We start from the raw sequence: 25,341 nt of genomic DNA on the forward strand, positions 1-25,341 counted from the left end.
TGGTTGTTTTTTTAGCACATTTGTTTTTTTAGGATGATGGACATGTGCGGAGAAGCAGCTTCTTCACAGCCACCTTCATGTGTTGCCGTCGGTTCATTTTTTAAAACAGTCAAATTTTTGTCTCTAACCCCATTTTTATGAAATCAGGTCTGCGGACGGTTCGCTATTGAAGTGAATGGCGAATAGCAAGAACTGCACCTATTGATTATCATTTTAGGGCCATTTCATTATAAGAACTTCCAATAATAAAGGATAGTGGTGTTCGGATGAGGGCATTCAAAGCAGGTCCATTTGATCAATAGACTTCCATTTGTCCATTTGTACCGTTCCATTTGCAGCCAAAGGCACACTAAGAGTTAATTGATCTGTTTTTTTTTCCGATTGCGGATTTAGCTTTTGTTGCTGCTGTTTTTGTTTTTTAATTATTTTTATCTTTCTTTCGGAGGACGGCTGTCAGAGCGGCTGTGTCGTCCCCGGAGTGCGCAAGTCTGACTGTAGATGCCTTACAAAATGCAGCTTTCATGATTTGGCTGAGTACACAGCCCACTCCTTGCATGGTCTCTATGGAAACCCCTGTAATGGACGATGGATGGTGCAGTGGCTCTTGTGTTGGGGGGCTGCGGTCCACACAGGTGACCCCGGAAGTGCTCGCAAACCTGTAATTTAATGGCTGTGCGAAAGGTTGCATAATTTGCTGTGGATTAAATACAGAATATGGAACATTTGGAATAATATGATTATAAATAGGGTGAATTAAGGAGATTGAGAAATTTTTTCTTGCCATTAATGAAACAAAATAACCAAAAAAGGATCAATTTCTGTAATACTGAAGATGCTAAATTTGATTTTTGTGTTGAATTTTGATTCTCATAGATTTGTATACATTAAAGGGGAATTCAAATTAATATTTTTTTGTATTTATTAGTGCAGATAAACACGTTGAGAGTGGTTTTGTTGTAAAATGAGTTGTTAGAGTAATTCACTGTTGGATCTGGGAAATATCACTATATTTTATTATTTTTGTGATGAATTTTGTTATATTGTGATACACAACAATATAAACAACATTTTATTTACATTGACGGTGCTTTAAGAACACTGACCTACTTTACATTTTATTACAAAATGTTTAATTGTCCTGTTTAATTGGATCTAGTTAGGTACATTTTAAATAAAAATCATTGTATAAAATATAGGAGAATATCATAATGACAAGTTTTAGGAATCTGCAGCTAATGATGCATTTTGTTTTTGTGTCAAAATATTGTGCAATTTTTTTTGGAGATGGAGAAAATGCCATTAAATATTGTGATACTGGATTTTTATTATGTAGTTTTTATAATAGTGAAACAGAGATAAATTATTTTTTTTCGCCTTGAGGACTATTTTGCCTAATAACACCTTTAATTAAGGTAGTGTCCCATTATGAAAGGATTTGGAATAATACTTGCAGCTAAAAAATAATGTTATAGGTACATTAAGCAATGATTATGAAACATTTGTCGAAGGTTAGCCTAAAAAAGTGACAGAAATAATGTTCCAGAAATGTTCTATAAAAACGTGCAACTTGTTAATGGGTTGCATCAAATGGTTATTACTGATAAATAATCACTAAATACTAAATATTACCAACTAATACTTTATAAATGTCTCATAAACTATTTTCCAGACTTATAGAGACAAATAGAGCATGTATTTGAAGATAGGCCTTTTTCTTTTATATTTCTGAATATAAACTAGTTAATAATAAAAAAGTGTAGAAATGAAGAACTTGCATTACTTTTCATGTATAAATACATGTATAAATAAATAAACATAAGAAAAAAATGTAGGTATGAGCAGAAACCTTACAATCCAAAAAATATTAAAAACATTCTACCTGATAGACATGATATTTCAGGCCTACAGCTTGTTCTCATTGAGCATTGTTATCTCAGGTTTCAGGCAGAATATTTGTAAACAATTTTTGTATTAAAATTGTAAAGTAGAGGAATACAATTTTGGGTATATATCTGGTTCCATTCACCACCTCTGAGAACAAGGCAAACTGGCCACATTCCTCAAGATCTGACCATCTCTCATCAAATCCACTGTGAATGATTTAAAATTTTAATCTCACAGACATTGTAAACAATCAGTGAAGTTCCCCTTTAAATTATGTTTATCATGTTTAGAATGGTAATAGTAATAGAAAATAGCGTTTTTATATTAAAAGTTTTACTATTGGTGTTATTTTGCACAATTCTGACTCTGTTGCATGCATTCTAAGAGGGATTCTTCAGTGACTCCATGATCTCTGCTCAGCAGTTCTGTTTTCACACTCTGTTGCTGTTTTGCGCTCTGTGAAGCTGGACAGCCAGCGCTTTTACATGTAATAATGTGGAGAGTTGTTGTGAAGGGCTCTTCTCCGGTTGGAGTGCCCTCGCCGCTGTGTCTCGATTAAAAAACGCAGCCCTAATTGGGACAACAAGCCCCATCCTTGGAGAGACGGCCTGGCAAACGGGGGATGATGATGTTTTTGCAAGGTGGCGCCACGGGGCAAATCTCATACACACTCAATTGGACACTAATAAGCAGTGCAAATATAGGGCATGGCGTCAGGCGGGCAGTCCACAGCAGCCCACTGATGCAGGAGGAGAGAACGTTTAGCTCAACCCAAAGAAAACTGCCAGAAATGCATGTATATGAATTTTGTAATACACACTATCATTGGGGTAGGAACAGGGAGGATGCACCCAATATCAGAAGTAGATGGATTTGTTTCCCCAAAAAATGTTACCGCAGAAAAAGCAGCTTAATAATTGTTTTCAAATTAACTTTTATTTTGAAAGCGTGCCAAAATCTGCACCCCCGCCGTGAAAAGCACCCCCTCTCGGGAGCATGTTTCTAATTAAAGTTAGCTAAAGCAGTCATCTCCACTTTTATCAAGAAGACGTGGGTGAGCGCTGCAGAGAGGGGGTGCTTTTCCTAGCGGGGGTGCTGTATTTGGCACAACACCGGCTTTACACACCGGAGGTCAGTGATGAGAGCAATGAATCACAACAATAACAAACCCTCTCCTATTTTTTTTGGACACTATTCAGCCATAATATTAAAAACCCTGCCTAAAAGTAGGTATAGTGTAGGTTCAACTCAGCATTCAAAACAGCTGGGGATCCAGAGGACCTCTGAGATCTGTGTCCTGTGATATCTGACACCAAGATTCACGTAAGCAGCAGATCCTTTTACTCCTGTTATGTCCAGTTATGAGGTGGGGCCTCCATAAGCCTCATAAATTCTTGGACCCATGACCCATGACCCTGTCCCAGCATCACCAGTTATTCTTATCCTTCTTTTGGATCACTGGTAGCTACTCAAATTGTCTCAGGTGTCTCAAATGTCCAATTCCTAAACCTGATTCAACACATAAACACATTTTGAACAAGCTGCTCAGTGCTGTTTTAGAACCAAATAAATGTGTGTGATTTAGTTACTGATAAAAAAGTTAAACCAGCATACCCAGCCAAAATTTAACAGTAAAATATTTGTAAAAGCAGCTCAAACACAGACTCCAAGATAAAACACATTTTTGGGGTTCCACTGTAAATAATGTTACACTATAACCTGTTTTGTTACCCCCTAAGAAAGCTTCTCACTGCAATGGGCTTGGAATGTCCTTACAGTAACAATATTGTGGCCCGAATGTATATATATATATATTTTTTTTCTTCATAAAACTATTTTTTCATCTCTTTTTTTACTGTGACACTAGTAAATGTAAAAGTTTCCGTTATTGGAGCCTAGAGGACGCCAGCGGGTATTCTTTTAAAATACAGGAGTAAGCTTAAAATAGCCAAAACACATTCCTTTAAATATATATCTACTGAATTATAGATTACAGAGGTTATATATCTATGTTCAGAGAATCCCTTAAACATTCACTCTACCCTGTTAAGTAAACACATTCAACCATGTTACCAAATTAAGGCTGCAACGATTAGTCGATATAATCAACTCCAAATGTCCATCGTTGACTAATTATTGATTATTTGTTCTGGAAATTTGAAGAACATTTAAATCCAATTTTCTGCCATTTTTTATAAAAGAGAGGGAAAGTTAGAAACAGAAGTCATACCCACAGAAAGCAGAGATGGAGGACATGGCAGAAATAATCATTGACTAATCGACTTATCTTAAAAAAACACCCACATAAACTTTGATCTGGAGCTGTGATTGGTTAGAAAGTTCCCCAGCACACAGTAAAAATACTGTGATTGGTTAAAATCTGCGTTTGCATTCTGCAGTATGAGAACCGCAAAGGCCAATATGGTGCTAACGCCTAAGCACGCATCATGTTTGGAGTCTTAAAGCTGTTCCTGGTTCAAACCCGCGGGCTTTACTTACTCACGGTGCGGGACAGACGTGACAGTGCCTGCTAATTCACGAGGGGCCGTCGCCGTATTCTAATGATTAAAGATTTCACGCACAGAGGCTGAGCGGCTGTCAGCGCTCTTTAGGCGTCTCATTTAGAACGGGAAGGCAGGCAGGCAGGGATGACTGATTGATCCTGATGAAGCTGTCAGCCAGAGATTTTAATCACTCTATAAACGCAAAACTAATAGCGGGAGATATTCCACTTTGGTGGGAAATATGTTCCTGTCCCGTGAATTAAAGGGAATTTGTGGCGTGTGACTTGCTGACTGCATAATGGAGACATTAGTACAATCCAGTTTACACTACCCGCTTCTGTTCTGGAGAGTGGCAGCGTACAAATAACATATTTGTACTCCCTTCCATACAGTATCCCAGAATGCTGTAGCACTGAAGCTACTGACAGGTGAAGTGAATATCAGTGATTATCTGGATCCAGTGCATCTGTAAGGAGGTGGGGTTTATATATTGTGCAGCCAGTGAACAGTCAGTTCTTGAAGTTGATGTATTGGAAGCAGAAAAAAATGGACAAGCATAAGAATCTGAGAGACTTATGATCTAATAAGGGTCTTGATGTGATGGCTTGGTGATTGGCTGGATCAGGACATCTCCAAAACACCAGGCAGGTCTTGTGGGGTTGGGTGTTCCTAGTATGCAGTGGTCAGTTCTTACCAAAATGCTAATGTAAAAATATATAAATAAAAAAAGCATTTCCATTTGGAGTAAGCAATGCACCACATATTTACAGTTCAACCAAGTTCAAGGTCAAGCTCAGGACACCACTGATCAAAGCTGAAATCATGCATTTTTTACACTGACATTAAATAGTTACGGAATAGTAGTGTGTAAATTGTGTTAATAGAGTGTTGTCTCAGAGGATGGTGGATGACACTGAACACTGGCCATTGTGCTCATGGCAAGGCAACATGAATTATGGGAGTTAGAGTAAGGCCTGATGTAAGTTGGTGCCAGTTGGTATGACCATTCTATTTCTGAAGTAGCAGACATTTAACATTCCTCGATCCACAGTGTCAAAGTGGACCATACAGTGGATGGTAATGATTATGGCCGGTAACCATGCAAAAAGACATGATAGTGGTTCCTGCTGCATGGCAGTCAGTGTAAGTTGCTACACAAATAACAATTTCACACCATAAACCCAAAATCAGATTGTCTTTGTTTGCATCTCAACCGCTGTATCTGTGCAAAAATGTGGAATTTAATGCCTGGCAAAACTGACCATAACATTCTCCGTCTAAAAAATGTGCCTCCTAGCAGAATTTGTATAATCAGGGAAGCTACACAACTGACAGTGGCCTGCAGCCATTCATACCAGACGTGTTGCCAGGGTGATAGTATTACTGGAATAACAATGGTCTCTCAAGAAATGCTACACATTTAATTTTTCCTTTTTAAACATTATATTCACTCCCTGCAAACATGCCCATATCAGAGCAGTGAGGGCCCAACATAATACACAATAAACGCTTTTTTGTTTGTTTTATCATTTTCGGCTGTCTAGATGTTTTAAACTGATACATGCTGGTGTATTTATTGTCCAGCTCTGGAAAAAAAATTAAGAGACCACTTCAGTTTTCAAATTCCAAATAAAAATATTTTCATTTAGAGCTTTTATTTGCAGAAAATGAGAAATGGCTGAAATAACAAAATTGACACAGAGCTTTCAGACCTCAAATAATACAAAGAAAACAAGTTCATATTCATAAAGTTCAGAAGTTCAGAGTTCAGAAATCAATATTTGGTGGAATAACCCTGGTTTTTAATCACAGTTTTCATGCATCTTGGCATCATGTTCTCCTCCACCAGTCTTATACACTGCTTTTGGATAACTTTATTCAAGCAGTTCAGCTTGGTTTGATGGCTTTTTTAAGAGGTCTCTTATTTTTTTCCAGAGCTTAATGTCGGAAAAGGACCAGCCTACTGTAGTTGCCCAACACTGGCTGTGCTACTTTAAAACTTATGGATTTAAGTTAATGTTAATTTATTTGATTTGTTTCAAAAGCAATTAAAGCTGTGACCATCTATGTAAAGACCAGTTAGCTAAATAAATGGCCCAGAATTCTGACATCAGTGCATCTATATCAGTGAGATATTGGCCAGTCATCATGCTTGGGAAATGCATGTTAGAATGTCGATTAGAAGTTTGTGGAGGCAGAGCTTAGGGAGGGGCAAAAGAGGAGAATGGAGCCAATCAGAGGCTTTTTTGTTTGGTACATCACTGCAGCACCTAGCAAAGGCTTTCAAATTTGGAATTTGCCTCCCTCTGCTATGTAATAGAGGTACAATTCCACTCTATTTCCTTTTTTTTTTACCACTAGTGACTTTTACAATCAACACCTTTATGCAATCCTTTACACTCATACTGGTGAAAAGAGGCAGACTGGGACAGAGTGGCAATCACACATATACACACTTATTTATTTACATATTATACTTATTTCTTTACACACACCGGAGCAATTTAGAGTAAAGAGCCTCTGCTAAAACCCACACAGACCCAGGGAGAACATAGAGAGACTCCACCCAAATAGGAACTTAAACTCAAGACCCCTGTGCTGATGGGTGAATGAACAAACCATCAAGCCACCATGTGAATTTGATGGCAGTCAATCAGAATGGAGGTCATTTACATATTGTATCTCATTTGTCATAAAGACACAGAAACACTATGAACAGCTGAAAGGAAAACTATACAATAAAATGTTTATGAGAGAAAAATCTAAATAATGAGCTTAAATTCCACCAAAAGCAGAAAGAGTCTGAACACCTTCTCCATCCCCCACCTCCTCCTCGGAGTTACCCCGGAGCGGGCGGGTCGGGCTAGCAGAGGCTGTCAGCCTTCATATCCCTCTCCTCCGACGTGGCTTAGTGTCACTTTGGCCTAGAAAAGTGGAGGGAATATGCTGGGCTGCGTGGCGGCGGCTGACAGAACGGGGCTAGTCGCGTGGGCTTCAGGAGTATTTATCTGCTGCTTTGATGACTTGGCAGAATAAACCAGCCTCGTTGGCATGAGGACACGCAGTCCACTAATGAGAAGTCCTCTGTCATCCTGCGGCGAGGCGGCGGGTTGGCGATGCTTGTCTCTTATGTAAACGGTTACGGGCCTGTTTAGCGCTGCAGGTGTCTTGTTGGGTAAATGAAATGTTGCTGTCAGACGGTTCTGAGCGCAGGTGGAGGTTCTGTACAGAACCGGGGCAGAGCAAAGTAAACACTCACAGCAGACACCAGTGATGACAGACGTGAGGAAAAGCACCTTCAGAGAGGCTCCAACACACTGTGTTATATGGGTGGCTTATGAAGCTTGACTACAATTGACCCACATTTGAAGATTTCTAGGAAAAAAAAAACTTTCACCTACATAATAATTTTTTTAATTGAATTGGGATTCATTGAAATGTGTTGTCTGTTTTTTAATTCAAATTTAAAAGCAGTTTTTGAAATAATGACAAAGATTTCAGTTTCTGTAAAATGTAATCACTAAATCACAAAAATTTGTTTATTATTTTTTATTTAATAAGGAGCAAATGTGTTTTTGTAAAGTGTTGGGCAGTAAATGTATATGCATTTTTAGATTTTTAGATAAAAAAAATGTCTGTTTAAAAAAAAAAGGTTACTATCTTTGTACTCTTTCTCTTATTGTCTTACCATATTTCCTACTACCAACCATACTAGTTTCTACAATCTTTTCTGTGATATTTTTTGTCAATTATGTAGAGAAATTCAAATCAAACTTTTTCCTTTCTAAAATAATGATCACTATTTTAGTAATGATCACAACAATTTTGCATTAAATGTTTACCAAAATAATAAAAAAGATAAAAAAATGTAAATTTTCATATCTACAAATACTGTACTCTTAAATTTTAATTTGTATTTCAGATGGTTAAAATTATTGATCAACAATTTAAAAATGTAAAAATCGGAACACTTTTCAAAGGTTTAATCTTAAAAAAAAAAACATTAATGGCATTTAAATGGTAAATAAACCTCAGATTGCGTATAATCTGTGCTTTAGTATGCACAGGGTGTAAGTTGACCCCTGACCTTTTTGACCTGTTCTCAGGTCAGGGCTGTTTTGGTCAGAGCTGTCAGAGATGTGGTCCGGTGCTGCAGTGCAGTGGTGACCTTTATTTATTCTTAGGCTAAAACTGTATTAAAACTGTTATTTTATTAAAATGAACACAGCACCATCCGGCAAAACTGATAAATATGATTTTTTTTTTATTAATGTGGACAGTTTTCCTCTTTCATCTTAAATACATATTTTTTTTTTATACAGGAGGCTAATATACATAGAAAAAGAGTAACTCTTTTAGAAAATGTTGCATGAACTAAATGTTTTACTAAAATATAAGGTTTCTTAAAAATGTAAAAATCTACCCTGTATAATGTGCTAATATAGAAAAATGTTAAGATTTGTGGATATAAGAATATAATAAATCACACTAATAAGTGAAAATGTGTGCTTTTTTACTTGAAAAAACAAAAGCAAAAAAGTGTTCTTTGCTTTTCACCTCATTATATTAATATTTTTGTTATTTCAAAACACTAATTCGTATTAAAAAGTTTGTATCTACAAAAAAATCATACAATTAAAAATGTAAAAAATAATTGTAAAAATAATAGTAAAAATGATATAATATCATGAAAGGAATGATAAATGTGCTTTTTAACTTAAATACAAAAAAAATTAAAATGGAAGCTTTTGTTATTTAAAAAAAACTTCGTAAATAGATAACAATTAATAATTAAAAATATATATCTAAAATAAAAAATAAAAAGTCATTTTTTTATTTCTGCTGTATGAAACAGGTATGTAACAAGGCGTTGTGTGTGGAGTTTATATACAGAATATTTCAGTGCTTTATGCTGTTTCATTTTTCCCTTATTAGAAAATGTATATTTATGTTAATATATTTTATTTAAAGGTGTTTGATATTTGATATTTGGCTGTTGTTCTGAAAATCATCATCAGGACTGAAGCCAATCCCAGCCTGCGAGTATCTGCTGTTATTTCAGAGGGGGTGGGGTGGGATGTGGGAGGGTTTTGGGTGTTGTATTTTGTATCTGATGCCTGGCTGCAGGGCGTGTGTGTGTTTCTGTGTGTGTGTGTGTGTTTTGCGTAACAGCCGGGCGCGGGTTTCAATGAGTGTTTTGTATTAAAAAGGGCAGAATTTCTGCAGCCGGAAACGCGCAGCATTATCGGGAACGGCAGCCAGCGCCTCATTAAAGTGTTGCTGGCCCCTCGCTCTGTTATGTTTCCATTTCCTCTCTATCAGCCTGTCCCCAGAAGTGATTATGCTAATTGCTGTTTGATCAGATGATTAAATTATAATTCGATTAATCCTGAGTACTAAATGCTCTGAATACATTTACATATGCTTGGCTGCCTGGCTTTCCCGTAGCGCTCCTCACCTCGGCTGCCGCTAACTGAGCGTGAAGAGGGATGACCCGGCGCCGGCGCGGGACTCAGATCGGGTGGAGGATTGAAAATGTAGGGATTTAGAGAAGGAGGGGAGTGGTGATTTAAACCGTACTTTAGCCTTGATTCATCTGCTCTCTAAAAATAGTCCCAATTTCTTTCTTTTCTTTTCTTTTCTTTTTTCTTTTCTTTTTTTTCTTTTTTTTTTGCTGGTGACTCGTATGCATATAGCCCCAATTTGCCAAGTGTCCATCAGGAAGATTTATGGTTGTGTCGGACGGGTGGTCTCCGGGGTAATATATCAGAGAGATGAAAACAGTGTCCTAACTGTCCCGCAGCTCAGCGGCCTGCTGCTGTTTCTTCTTCTCTTCTTCACGTAGTGCCGGGCGATATGATGACTATACAACATGATAAAAATTATATTTCAATATAAACTTAAAGCGCATGGCCGTTAGCATTAGCACTGTCACAATACTGGTGTTTTAATTATGATTTCTCAATACCAAACAATACATGCAGTACATCATTCTCTGAACAATCTATTTTATGAGTTTACACTATTCTTAACAAAATTAACCAGTTTTAACTCATATATAACATAATATATAACAAATAATTAAATAACAATATATATTTTAATCAATATTAAATGTATCAAAGTAAGAACTACGCAAAACCAGTCTGGTACTAGCTTTCTTACATATTCAAGTCCAATCAAATTTATTTAAATAGCACTGTTTCCAATTGATGCCAACATAAAGCAGCATAAAAAGAGCATAAAGCTCAGAAACTAATAAAAAGTGCAAAAATGTGCAGTCAGCTCAAAAAACATGCAAAACGTGCACATAATTGTTCAAATGCACAAAACAGTTAAACTGTGTCAAGAATGTGCAATAGAATTGCCTGAAAATGTGCAGCTACAGATTTTTATCAGTTTTTAATCTTTGAGTTTTACAAAGAATACAGAGAAAAGTCATTTCCCGTGATATTGGGATATTCTAAATCTGCAAATAATATATTTGAATAAATATAGATATTGATCCTTGAGTGATGCTTTACATTCTAATATACTCAGAAACAAGTAAAAAGCCTATAATATTATATGTTATAAAAATGTATAATAATACACACACACACATATATATATATATATATATATATATATATATATATATATATATATATATATATATATATATATATATATAAACATGCAAACAAAAGTGCAGTTGACTAAACATTTGTAAAAAGGTTTATTGTGGAATAATTTTACACAATAACATACCTAAACCCACCACCTGATGTACACCACAGATTTTGACTTTTACTGGTATCAGAATCAGTTATATCAAACGCATGATATGTTTTAACATAAATCAAAGGGTTTATCATTTTAAAATACAATTAAATTAAATAAATATTGTTATTCTTCTGCTATAATACTGTGATATATTTAGAAAGTATTATATTGATTTTTTTAAATATAGTCAAATACTACATTCATTGACTAAAACATCAAAAGTCACTTTGATCTGCTTATTTGTATAAAGGTACTATAAAAATATAGAGTGAATGTTATTATGATGGTGGGGGATGCAGCACCGCAGAGCCAATCTCAAGATGGAGCAGATCTGCCTGAGAGACTGGAGGGAAGGGCAGGAGGGGGTAGAAAGAGAGAGAGAGAGAGAGAGAGAGAGAGAGAGAGAGAGAGAGAGAGAGAGAGAGAGAGAGAGAGAGAGATGGGGGAGATAAAGAGATAGAGAGAAGAAAAGAGAGATAGAGAGAGGGTTAAGAAGACAGGGACAGAAAGTGAGACAGAGACTGTAAGAGAGAGAGAAAAAGAGTAAGAGAGAGGGAGAGGTAACAAAGAGAGAGACAAAGAGAGAGAGATAAAGCAGGAGAGAGATATAGACAGAGATGGGGTAGATAAAGATATAAAGAGAGAGAAAAAGAGAGATAGAGAGAGGAAAAGACAGATAGACGAGGGGAGACAGAGAGAGAGAGAGACAAAGAAATAGATGAGAGAGAGACAGAGAAAGTGAGAGAGACAAAAAATATATAAATAAAAAAAGAAAGTGAGAGAGAGAGAGAGACAAATAAATTGAGAGAGAGAGAGAGAGAGAGAGATAGACGGAGGGCATGTCTGTTGAAGCTGCAGTGTGTAGCCTGAAGCGTGGGCCACTGAAGTCTCGTCAGCTGACCCACAATCACATTTAACCTCAGGAGCATTCAGGTCACGCTCAGTTTTAAAGGGGACGTGCAACAAAATATCACATTTAAATCACTCTTATTGGGCTTATTTACCCCAAATGTAGCCAACCAATATCCACCCAGCAAACAAAAAAAAACATTGTAAGAAAGTCTAGCAATGGTTTAAGAAGATTCCAGGAAGATTAGCCTTAGGTAGAGTTACAGATGTAATGTTCCATGAATGTTCTGGAAACGTGTTCTGGAAATGTGACGTAATAATGGTTTGCACAACAACGTTATTAGAACGTTTTTCCTATAACATTCACAGCTAGATGAATAATGTTAACATTACCGAAATCTTAAAAGTAACATTTCCAAAATGGAAAATTAAAACATTGACAAAAGTGACATTGCAGCCATGTTACCAGCATGTTTAAAAACATTAAATAAATTGGGAAAGAACACCTAGAAAACGTAAATTCTAAGAACGTGAACCAAACTGCTCATAAAACATTCAACTAACTAAAAGTTGTTAGCTGGGAAAGGATTTGTTACTCAAATCAGATTTGTTGACTTGACTGTCTACAGTGTTATTTTCAAGTGATCAGATTGGATTTGCATGTTCCAAAATCACAAACATATCTGCATGGGTTGCTGTGGTATCTAACCGGATGTAATGATGTTGCTGTTTGTTGCGATTTGATCACATTTTAAAATACTTCATCTAATTTGCAAATTAGTTTTAATGTGGTTTCTGGCTGTCCAGAAACAGTAACCCTTTTACTGTTTTATCTCCTTACATATGGCAGCAGGGTGGCAGGGTTACAATTCAAGACTATTATAAACACCCCACCATCTGAACATTTTAGAAGGGGTGTGCCTAAAACTGAAAATGTCCATGGTTGAAACAGATGCACATTTAACAACTTTTACCATCACTGACTTCATGTTACTTTGTATTTTGCTATTAACTTTTTCCTTTAGCGAGAGCACCCTTTGGTATAGGGCACGATGTCACATTTCTCCACTGGCAGGAATTCTTCCATTTAGGAATCTTCCCCTCATTCTCACTAGGGGTGTAACGATTTCGAAATTTTATCGAAATCGGTCGAAATTATGTCATGGTCTCGAGCATCAAAAATAAAGTAAAAAAGATGATCGACGATCCCTCCCTCTAAGCTACGCAAGCACGCATGCTACGCAAATGGTGCAGCATGCAAGCAAATGCTGCAGCACGCTACGCAAATGGCGCAGCACACTGTAACCGACGCAGAGGACACTGTGACTGTTCAAAGAGCAGCCCTTTCTCCAGAGAATGTGGACATTCTCATCTTCTTAAAGAAAAACGTGAAAATATTAAAATAACAGTTGTTTTGTCTAGCCTTAAATATGTTAATAGTTTTGGTACCTTAAGGAGCATCTTTCTCTCAGATAAAGTTAATAATAAATCTTTGTTAAAGAAAAAAACTTGTCATTCTCAGGGACCGAAAAAGTCTTAAAGTTTTTTTTTTTCATGTTTAACTGTTCTAGTAGGATAGAGTTTAGTTTGTTGAGGCCCTAATTGTTTTATTATTTTGTACATGACTCTTCCTGTATTTTTTTATTATTTATTTTGTTATGTTGCACATTGCTGTTTTCATAGTGCACACTGCTGCTACCAAAAAAGCCACTAGATGGCATTACATATATATCTTAATTAAATTATTTAAATTTGACCATTAGTGCCTAATGTGGTGTATTACAGATCACTTGTATTACTTTGCATCACTTATATCAAACCCACCTTTTAAAATAAGATATTGTACATTTGATGAATCAAACCAATGACTGACCATAGGCTAATCTAAAACTGGCATAGGCCTCTCTGCTGTAAAAAAAAGAAAAAAGAAAATCGAGAATCAAATCGAATCGTGACCCTAAAAACGGAAATAAAATCGAATCGAGGATTTAGAGAATCGTGACACCCCTAATTCTCACACATGTGTCAATGCAGCACTGCGTTATATTTAATCCACTGGTGCCACTATCCCTTACATCTACACCTAACCTAACTTTATCCTGGTTTCTCACCTGTAGAAGTCCCATTTACTGTACTAGAAGGGATGGCATAAAGCCACTTCATTATGGCACAATGTTCTATTTGATGATAAATATAAAGGAAGGAAAATACCCTGTTTTGTCTTTGAAACATATTGGGGTGGGCAGAGCTATGCATCAGCCAGCAATGGCACACAAGACCTGTGGTGCCTTAGCATCACTCTCCAGGAATTTCCATATTTATTAATCTCCAGTAACTGCAGCAATATTGTAGATATTGCATTGATAATATTGCACATATAGATTCTTTAAAAGTTCAATTCCCTATAGTCAGCACTGTGACACAATCTGTTACCCAAGAGGACAAATCAAGTGTGCATCAATTCATATATTAATGGTGGCACAGTGGGTTGTAGGCGCGAGAGCTGATGAGGCATTAGCAGGCAGCGGGTCCGGGGCGAGCGACGGCCGAGGGAGGCTCATTTAGCTGAACACTTTCTCTTCTCGCGCCAGATTCAGACGTCAACGTCCTGCCGCCGCCGTAATTGATTCGGATCTGCTGCAGCCGTTTGATCTCATTACCGCGACCGCGGGGACGCTATAAATGAGCATTCGCTCCGGAGCCGTTTAGATGATATTCAGATTGTCTCACTTAAGAGACCAGAGGAGGAGGGGGCGAGAGAGGGCGCGGGAGAGCGAAAGAGAGAGTGACAGAGAAAGAGAGGCAGAAGAGGTGAAATGGAGTGAAAGATAAAGAATGTAAGAAAGAAGGATCAAGAAAGCAGAGAATCATATGGGAGTGTGTAGTATCTTGAGCTGTGATGTCATGTAGATGCATGAAATAAGTCTTCGCTGATACTGTTCTTTGTATATAAGAAAATTTATTACAGAAAAAAGAATAATTAGTACGAAGATACAGCATCTTATACAAGCACCTAGGTTTGCTTGGAGAGAGTTCTTTTCCCAAATCTGATCTGCAGCCCTCTGGCTTGAAATGTTTAAGTCCAGCCTTTATGTTTGAAAACACTTGGAACCACTTAACGTATGCTCCTATAGCGCACATACATAAGTCAGTCTGACTCCATGTATGGGAGGGGAAAGCAGTGCTAGTCTATGCTTGAAAAAACAAATGTGTTTAAGTTAGGGCTTACTCCATCTGTTCCCTGTGGTCCAGTGGTCATTCTACGTGGAAAAAATATATGATACTGGTGAATGTGTATGCTTAAATATACGTCAAGTGACAAGGATAAAAAGATACACTAGGGGATGAAAAAAATTGAGAGAGGTAAGATGGAGTGAAATATAAAAAAGGTAAAAGGCGAGGGAGAACTAGTGAGAGTGTGAGAAGGTGAAACAGAAAGCAAGATTGGAAAGACAGAAATAAGAACAGGTTGAATAGAGAGAGAAATACAAAGTATGGAACACAAAGAAAGAAAGAGAGAAACAGAATAACAGAATGATAGATGAGCAGAGAGACAGTAGGATGAGAGCAAAAGCCAAAAGAGGAAGAAAGTAACAGAAAAAGCAACACAGTGATGGAGAACGAGTGTGAGTGTAAGAAACAGGGAGACAGAAAGAAAGAAATGGGACGGAGAGAAAGAGTAAGAGCAACAGATAACAGTGAAAGAGTGAGAAAAAAACAATGAGAAAGAGTGTGTGGAAAAGAAAGAGAAATAGACTAAAGAGTGAGAGAAACAGAGAGATTGAGAGAGCAGAGAGAAAAAGACAAAGCAAGAGAAACAGAATGAGAGAAAGAGGGGAAAGGAAAGAGAAATAGAGAGATTGAGTGAAACAGAGAGTGGGATATAGATAAAGTCTGAGAAACAGACAGACACCGATCGAAGATATAGATAAAGTGGAAGAAATCAGAGAAACCGAAAGAAAAACAGCAACAAAAACAGAGAAAGAGTGAGAGAAGAAGAGAGAAAGAATGAGAAAAAGAAAGTGAGAGGAACAGGTAGCGAAACAGGGTGAGAAACATTGCAATAGAGAGCAAAGGGACAAGAAGATCAGAAAGAGAGAAAGAAAGAGAGAGAAAGAAATTAGTGTCAGAGATGGAGTGAAAGATAATGAAGGTAAGAAAGAAGGAGCAAAGAATCATATGGGCGGTGACAAGGGTAAAAAGAGAAACTGGAGGAACACAGAAAGAGAACAGAACGATAGATAAGCAGAGAGACAGAGCCAAAAGAGAAAGAAGGAAACAGAAAGAGTAACAGAGAGAGGGAGAACTAGTGAGAGTGTGAGAAACAGGGAGACAGAAAGAAAGATATTGGAAAGACAGAAAGTAAGAGCAAGAGATGAAAAGTGAAAGAGTGGGAGAAACATTGAGAAAGAGTGGAAAAAAGAGAATTAAAGAGACTGAGTGAAACAGACAGTAATATAGAATGGGATACAGGGATATATGGATATATGATATATGGGATATAGATAAAGTGTGAAAAACAGAGAAAGAGTGAAATAGAGAGAAAGAGTGAGAGGAAAAGAAAGATAAAACTACAAAAACAGAGAAAGAGTGAGAGAACCAGAGAGAAAGAGAGAAATGGAAAGAAACAGATAGTGAAACACAGAGTGAGGAATATTGCAATAGAGAGCAAAGGGAAGAAAGGAGCAGAAAGAGAGAGAGAGAGAGAAAGAGAGAGAGAACTGATTGAGAGAGAAAGAGAGAGTGTAGTTCCAGCGGAGCTCGTGCTGTTTAGCTGTAACCTCTCTCTCACCATCAGAGGGGTCTCACCATCTTTACATAATTGGCGATGAGCGGGGGTCCATTAACTCTGTCGTTGCCTTTGCTTAATATTCATGAGAGCAAATTGGGCGCTGGGGCTTCTTTGCATTTGGGGTTTACTGAGGCCCCAGGGCAAGAGCAGGAACCCCCCCACCAACACACACACACATACACACACACACACACACGTGCATACGCACACACTCACACGCGCATACGCAGCACCCCAGGCACTCCAAAACATCACTGCTTTAATTACCTGCATTCAGAGACTGGAGCTGTCAGTGCAGAGCCGGAGCCGGCGGGGATGCCCTGTGTATCGGGCAGCGAGCGCAGTGACACGGCCACGGTCAGGGCCTGTCGCCAAAGCCAGCACTGCCACGGTGTGTGTGTGTGTGAGTGTGTGTGTGTAGGGGAAAGGGGGATCACTCTGCAGTCTCTGCAGGCCTGCCTTCTGGCTGCCAGGGTGTTTATTCATTTGTTTTGGCCTAAGCCAGTCATTTACTCTCCTCTCTTTGCTTTTCCAATTTTCGTGATCACCGAGCGTGCTTTTTACAAACGCACATCAATGCTTTTGTAGCAGAACTCCCCACATCCAATTTGGTGATTTTACAGGACAAGGAAGAAATGTTCTTTATTTTAATAAATATACCTCAAAGCAACATATAGCAAGTTTCTTGGAAATAAGAGCTCTAAAATAATTGTGATGCTCCACTGACTCCACTGTAATAAGAAGAACAGGGTCTCCCATTCACACTGCACTCAATATTTGCACTCTTGCCAGATTTGTTTAACTCTACTTAACTCAAACCAAAAAAGAAGGTAATTATTAGTGTAAAAGCCTTAAATATTACTGTACTGCCTCAGTCCACATGCTTCTTTCACTTCAGATGCTGCTGTTTTGGTATCACTCAGCTTGTCATCAAATGCATGTGTACAGCTTGTGCTCAAAGTGCAATTTGTATTTACAGGTGTGGTGTAAAAGTGAATTAGCCCAGGATCGAAAGTGCCCAGTTCTCGCATCATGCTGCACATATTTTTTGCATGGTCTACCATGCAACCACGAGCATCTCCTTAATTCCCTTTTCTTTATAAAGATGCCAATTTTTTTTCAGTATTTTATGATGAGGTTTAATATATAAATAATAATACTTTGGTTAACATAAAACATACTGTGATTCATTTTTAACAAGTCTATTTACCACCCTGTTGTTTTGCCTTAGAAAGAAACATGCTGGTTTACTAGGGATGCACTGAAATGGAAATATTTGCCTGAAACTGAAATAAATGAAACATTTGTTCAAAGGCTAAATCCCAAATACATTTTTATCATGTTTAGATTTATTGTTTGAAAAGTGTTTTACATTTCAGTTGTTAAATAATCTATTCGTCCTTGCTTCTACGGAGGGCTTTTGGGGAAAGGAACAACAACTTTAAACTCTGCTTTTAATTGGCTGTTCTGGAAACACAGGAACCGGCACAGCCTAACCCTTGCCTTGTATAATCTTTTCTAACTATTCCAGAATTTTAGCAAATAGTGTTCCTAGCATCTCTGGATTCTCTCAGAGTCCAGTCAGCACAGTGAGGGGTTATTAAGATGTAGAGATTGTAGTAGTGTCTGGTAGAGTTAGCTTTTAGCCTAGCACCTGTTTTAATTTCTTGGTTTTCATGGCTGCCTCACTTTCCCTGTCTGTTGTGCTCTCTCTTTTACAATCACAGTGATGCTTAATGAAGTCTGCCTCTTTCCAATCAGTGCTTTCCTGGCTTAGCTTTTAACTTTAGCTTTTAGTCTTTTTAGCCGTCTTAATTCCTCTGAAGTAGCCATTGCATTTATCCAAGAAAGATTTTCACAAGTGGGCTGGGTAGAACAGTCTCCAGAAGACCACCAGAACAAGAAAACACATAAATATGAAAGTGTCTTATATTAATTCAATAATACACAACAAATTCTTGAGTATCGAAAATCTGAAATTTCTAAAGGTCCAAAGGATGAGCATGTTATATTCCTCTTTTACCTTATATCTTTATATGTGTGACACTGACAAGATACTGAGGTAGTGGTGATGTTGCATCTATCTCATTTACATTATCAACAGGGAATAAGGAGATGACTCTGTGTTCTAAAAAATAAGCTGTACTAAGCTAATGGTGAGACATGGTGTTCTGACCTTTAGCTGTCCTGGTAGTCTTCTGGAGACGTTAATGGGGGAATGGCAGAAAGGCCGCTGCTGCTGCTGCAGTTTTCCCAGTTAGTATTGATTTGCACATTTACCTAAATAAATCGCCTGGCCAGTTTCGAAAGGAGTCCCTCGATGGCTGGTTAAGCTCCATCAGCAGATAAACAGTGACTGGTTTTAAACACATTGCCAGTGCCTTATCTTTTTAAACCCTAGAATTAATTATTAATTACTTATTCATTATTATTATTTTTATTAATATTATTCATCCGAGTGTAGAAACTATTTGGAATTATTTGGTTTAGCATAGCTTATGGTGTCCCACAGGGTTCTGTGTCAGGGCTTATGATAATGTTGTTGTCTAGAGGGTTAAATGAGCCGAAATAAGTTAAATAAAAGCAGAGCTTATCTTTTTTTCATAAGCCCTATGTAAAAGGAAAATAACAAGGCGTCAAATATGTTTGTTAAATAACATCTGAGCATTTGCTTCTATATGTTGCACTATTTATGTATGAGAACAGCAACTTACATTTCTCAATAAGTGCATTTTTGACACCTTTAAGTGTGAAAATGATTTGAGGTAGTGCTCTAATCTCAGAAGTCTGTGTTCTAATTCCTACAAAACAAAAGCCATAAATTGTTGAGACCCAGATACCTTAAGAAGATAACATGTCATGTTAATAATTTCTCAAGTAAAGATGTTAAATAAAAAGACTGCAAGACAGTAACTATATACAGCTCTGTAAAAAATAAAACAAACAAGAGACCTTTAGTTTCTAAATTAGTTTCTTTGATTTAGCTATTTATAGGTATATGTTTGAGTAAAATGAACATTGCTGTTTTATTCTATATATTACAAACATCATTTTTCCCAAATTTCAAATAAAAATATTGTCATTTAAAGCTTTTATTTGCAGAAAATGAGAAATGGCTGAAATAACAAAAAAGATGCAGAGCTTTCAGACCTCAAATAATGCAAAGAAAACAACAAGTTCATATTCATAAAGTTATAAGAGTTCAGAAATCAATATTTGGAGGGAATAACCCTGGTTTTTAATCACAGTTTTTATGCATCTTGCCATGTTCTCCTCCACCAGTCTTACACACTGCTTTTTTTGGGGTAACTTTATGCCTTTACTTCTGGTGCAAAAATTCAAGCAGTTCAGTTTGGTTTGATGGCTTGTAATCATCCATCTTCCTCTTGATTATATTCCAGAGGTTTTCAATTTGGTAAAATCAAAGAAACTTATCAGTAGTCTCTTATTTTTCTCTAGAGTATATGTTGTATACATTTCTATGAATTTTAATGTTTTTTTTTTGTTTCAGTTTCTGTCTATCCCTATGGCTTGTTCTAGTGGAAACAGAATTAGATTAGAAAATTAATTAGAAAAAAATAGACATAAATTGGAGAAAAACTGTAGGCTCTTTTTTGCATTTCACTTCCTTAGTATCCTCAGTACGGGATAAACAAGTTATCACTGGCTCTTCACTGGCTTAAGTTCTCAGTCTATTCAAATGAAGCACTTAGTCCTAATGAGGAGATGTTTATGCAGCGCTGCTGAACTGAATCCCAGTAAAAATCCTTCTGCATCTGAAGATCCGCAGATACTCAGTGTGTGGAGAGGTCTGACTGATTAAGACTGCACCAGAGATGAAAAATGGCCGATAAGCAGATATGGATTGATCGCCTGCATGGTTTTCTGTGACGTTCTGAGGAAATACTGCAAGGCCCTGTATTTTTCCTCGCCTGTGTCTGCTCTGTCCCACCGAGTCAGCACCTTTACGCCCCTCCAGGCTCCTGCCCCACCCCGCCGCACCCCACCCTCACCCCCCACCCGACCCTCAGCCCCCCCCCCCCCCCCCCCACGATTCACCTTGACTTTACGAGGCGCCGTGCCCTTGAGCTGTCACCCAGCGGCCCGGACGTATTAGCCGCTCCCGCCCGGAGCGGCGCATTAGAGTCATCCTGAATAGTGTATAAAAACGACGGCGGTGGTGCTGAGCGGAAAACGCAGAGTGACGTGGAAATCACGCCGTCACTTACTAACAGCAGATAACAGCAGCTCTGAATGTTACCATTCCAACAGCTTTGAGTAAGCTGACAGGAATTTTTAAAAGCGCACTGAATTATAGATTGATCAGCATTCATATTTGAACAGTGCAGGCTGTTCATTCTGTCTAATGATGATAAGATCATTAGATGTTTCAGATCTAATGGACAAGTGCAGCAGGATGACTATTGGACCTAACGTTGGGCTGATAAAGATATAAAAAAATGACTTTTTATTGTTACCTCTAATGTTAATAATAATCATTTAAACAAGTGAAAAAAATGTTTTCGCACTAAAAGGTCCACTCAAATGCTTAAGGCTAGGTGCAGCATCATAAGCATTAGCTTAATGCTGCCTGATAGCACTAGATTGAGGACCCTGAATGTTTCGGTAACCCAGGGCACTATCAGCTAGCGGTTTGTCCCACGTGTCTTGTTTTAACACGGCAAACACGCAGACTACAGTCCAATATACTCACCTTTGAACGGCGAAAAAGCTAGTGCTGCGGTTAGCGGCTAATGCTAATGGTGCTGCACCCAGCCTTAGTGCTGGAGACACTGTTGTGCACCTGATAATTTATCTCATCAACTGTACCAACACCAACACAATTAGCATAAATCATACTGTAAGGCCCAGTCCACTCGAATATGGATATTTTTAGAAGCAAAGGTTTTTGTCTGTTTTGGCCTGCTGTCCACATCAAAAAAAAATAATTTTATGTCAATGAAAACAACGTATTCAAACATTGTTTGGAAAGTATAGTTCTATGAAAATGCTGAGTCTGTCCATGTCTTTTTGTGTTTACATTAGTTCAGCGTGTTCAAAATTAGCCTGAAACATCAACAGCGCCCTGATTGTTTCTGTTGTCTCTGTGATTTGCGGATTAGTAACATGTTAGTACAGCTTAATTAAAATTTTCTCTCTCATCACAGAACATAACGAAGGCACCAACATGCACTTCATTCAGTTGCTGTTACTCAGCAATATATTTGTTAGTTTTCTTCAAAATGTGTGTTTTGATGTTGTTTTGTAGGAGGTCCTCTACTTGTCTGAGCTGGCCTGTTGATTTTATCGTTTTTAAGTGGTTTTGCGTTTCTGTGTGAACGGGGATATTTTCGAAAACCCTGCTGGTGTAAATGAAGATATTTTTTAAAACACAGATGGGGCCTAAGTTAACTTTTCCTTTCAACAGACCTTTTTAAAACCACTTCTGCCTAAAAGCTAGACACATCAAAAGAATATACTCATAGAATATAGAATATATTCATATTTGTGAAATTTAAACAATGTTGTGCTCTGGGTTAGTAGTTAGGGGCTGATGCTGTGGTCTAAAGCAGGATATATGCACTGCAGAAGAGTTTTTGTTACATTTTGGTGTATTTCGACCTTAGACACTCTGTCAACATGAGTATTTTTTGTACTTATGTACTTTCTGATGTAAACTGTGTAAGTCTACTAAGAAACAAACAATTAGGTGTTCCGAGTGGTCCAGCGGACTAAAACGCTGCCACAATGATTGGGAAATTGCTTGTTCGAATCCCGATCATGCTGCTTGTCCTCAGCTGCTGGAGCCCTAAGAGAGCAAAATTGGCCTTGCTCTCTCTGGGTGGGTAAATGGTGCTCTTTCTCCTCATCACTCCTAGGGTGATATCAGTCAGCACAAGGCATCTATAAGCTGCTGCGCTTTCCTCCGAATGCGCTGTGATGCTACTCGGCAATGCTACATCAGGAGCAGTTTGAAAAGAGGCGGTGGCTGACTTTACATGTATCAAAGGAGGCATGTAATAGTCTACACCCTCCTTGTGTTGAGGCATCACTAGTGATAGGAGCTGTACAGCGAAGTAGCTGCTGATTGGGTGGGAGAATTGGTCAGATGAATTGGGAGACAAACGTGCATTCAGCTGTGAGAGCATTAGTGAGGGTTGGTAAGGGTCTGATATTGGATGATTAGTTCTAGATCACAAAACCTCAGTTCATCCCAACTCATCCCAAAGGTACAGGATGGAGTTCCAGTCAGTAAGGTGGACAGTGACTGGTCTCGGTTTGGGTGTTCTGGTTTCTGCTTTGGTTAATCACCAGTGTACCTGCCTGTGATTGTCTGAGTGCTCTCCAGCTTTGCCTTCTCTGCCTCCGCCTCGACTCTGATGAAGCACTAAAAACAATGAAAGCTTTTACTGTCTCCAGTCCCCAGAGCTGTGCATCCATCAGAGCTTTGTCGTGTTGGAGTGCGGTGGAAAAAGGGGGTCTGAATTTTTCATATGTTTTCAAAAATGTGGTTTTGAGACAAAAGAAGCTTTACAGCCGCACAGATCTTATAACTCCATTATGTATAAAAACACAGAAGCAGTGAAGTTCCTCAGCTCTCGCCTGCCATCCTTCCAGCAAAGTGCATTTTGCAGTGGCTGGGGATTTTCTAAAGGCTAAGTTGAATCTTTGGGGATTTGGGAACTTCAAAGGAGTTCAGCTTCAACCTTTTAGAAGTGCATGAAGGGGTTAGTTTACTCTTCGATTTCAGACTAAAAAAGGCGATTTTTTTGCATTGTATGTTGGTTTAGTCACTTATACCCAAGTGTGTGATTTTACATTTGGGCAACATCCTTTAATATGGTGTATATTTGTTGCGACTGAGTCAGCTAACTCTGAAAAACTGACAGAATGACTTTTTTTGAGAATTGATTGTAGTGCTATTTTTGAATTTGGCGGATGAATTGTTGTGTATTACATTGCAGATACTTATGTATATAATGTATAGGTAGCCTGAATTAGCCTGAAAGCAAGAAGTGTGAATCTTGTGTGTAAATTTGGGAAAGTCCAAAAAAGAAAAAAACAGCATTTCTTGCATTTACTTCAACTTTTACTTCATTACAGACAGCATGAACCCAATAGGTTTCATGTTTTATTTTGTTTGTATATATACAGTGCATCCAGTCCTGCATTTCAGGCCTGCAACAAATAAAAAAAAAATGTTAAAGCCATTGTTAAAAGCATTTACTACTTTGTAATGTTCATGAGTATCGTCATCGCAAAAATGCCATGAAATATCGTGATATTATTTTAGGGCCATATCGCCCTATCTTAGTAAGGATTGCTGCTTTGTGGTTTATCCGAAAGTTTTTTTATATTTCAAACCCTAATCATGTTTCCTTTCTTCTGTCTTGCAGTTTTCAGTGAAGATCTACATTCCAGCTTGTATTTTGTCAATGCATCTCTGCAAGAGGTAGTGTTCGCCAGCACCACAGGGACGCTGGTGCCCTGTCCCGCAGCTGCTGTGCCCCCAGCCACGCTGCGCTGGTACCTGGCCACCGGCGAGGAGAGCTACAACGTCCCAGGGATCCGTCACGTGCACCCCAACGGCACGCTCCAAATCTTCCACTTCCCTCCCTCGAGCTATAGCAAGGTGATCCACGACAACACGTACTATTGCACCGCCGAAAATCCTTCAGGGAAAATTAGAAGCCAAGATGTTCATATCAAGGCCGGTGAGTACATCCTACATTTTTGGGTGGATTTTATTTGGACTTTTGCTTGTTTTTTTGTAACCCCTAACGCACGTTTTGTTTCTGTGTCCAGTCTTACGAGAGCCCTATACGGTCCGGGTGGCGGACCAGACAGCCATGAGAGGCAGTGTAGCGGTCTTCAAGTGCATTATTCCTTCCTCAGTGGAGAAATACGTCACTGTTGTGTCATGGGAGAGAGACACAGTCCCCCTCGTCTCAGGTAAGACCCCGCGGGTCTCCTTCAGCTCTGACAGGCTGGCTCATTCCTGATCGATCGGCTTTAAGGGTTTGATGGATTTCACGTGTCATGAAGGTGTTGTGTGTGCTGTCAGATTTATTGCTGGGCTCCTGGTCTAGTCCAAAAGTTCGGACACGTAGCTTCTATTTTTACACGTCTAAACAGCCCTTTTTACCTTGACGCAGCTTAAATGACAGCTACATTTTTGAAGCCTCCAGGAACCTCCACAAATGTTTAGAACTTTCTGACAGCCTTTTTTTGTAGCCTTTAATATGCTTTACTAATGCTGAGGCATATTTAGCTATCTTTTTAGAGCCTCCATAATGCTTCACATATGTTAAAATTGTTCTTTCTGCCATTTTTGAGCCTTGAAAAACCTCTGCATATGTTGAGACATTTTGGCTTCCATTTTTTCAGAGCCTTCAAGAAGCTCCACATAGGTTGAGACCTATTGGCACATTTGTTGGCTTCTTATTTTAGAACCCTTTAAGAAGCTTCTCTAATGTTTAGGCCTATTTCCTATGTGGCCTTTTTGGAGCCTTCAGAATGCTCCACATATGTTGAGACATTTTGGGC

General features: G+C 38.3%; 1 protein-coding gene across 2 annotated transcripts in view; it reads left to right on the top strand.

Moving 5' to 3' along the window:
- The window catches only part of dscama (Down syndrome cell adhesion molecule a), a 144,610-nt gene that overhangs the window by 2,273 nt on the left and 116,996 nt on the right, over positions 1-25,341 (top strand). For both annotated transcript variants that reach the window (XM_049468597.1, XM_022681006.2), the window contains exons 2-3: positions 24,192-24,509; positions 24,601-24,747. In XM_049468597.1, coding sequence (XP_049324554.1) covers positions 24,192-24,509; positions 24,601-24,747 — 465 coding nt within the window. The remainder of the gene's footprint in view (positions 1-24,191; positions 24,510-24,600; positions 24,748-25,341) is intronic.

The sequence above is a fragment of the Astyanax mexicanus genome, chromosome 20 (genome assembly GCF_023375975.1).
Source record: "Astyanax mexicanus isolate ESR-SI-001 chromosome 20, AstMex3_surface, whole genome shotgun sequence".
Lineage (NCBI taxonomy): Eukaryota > Metazoa > Chordata > Actinopteri > Characiformes > Acestrorhamphidae > Astyanax > Astyanax mexicanus.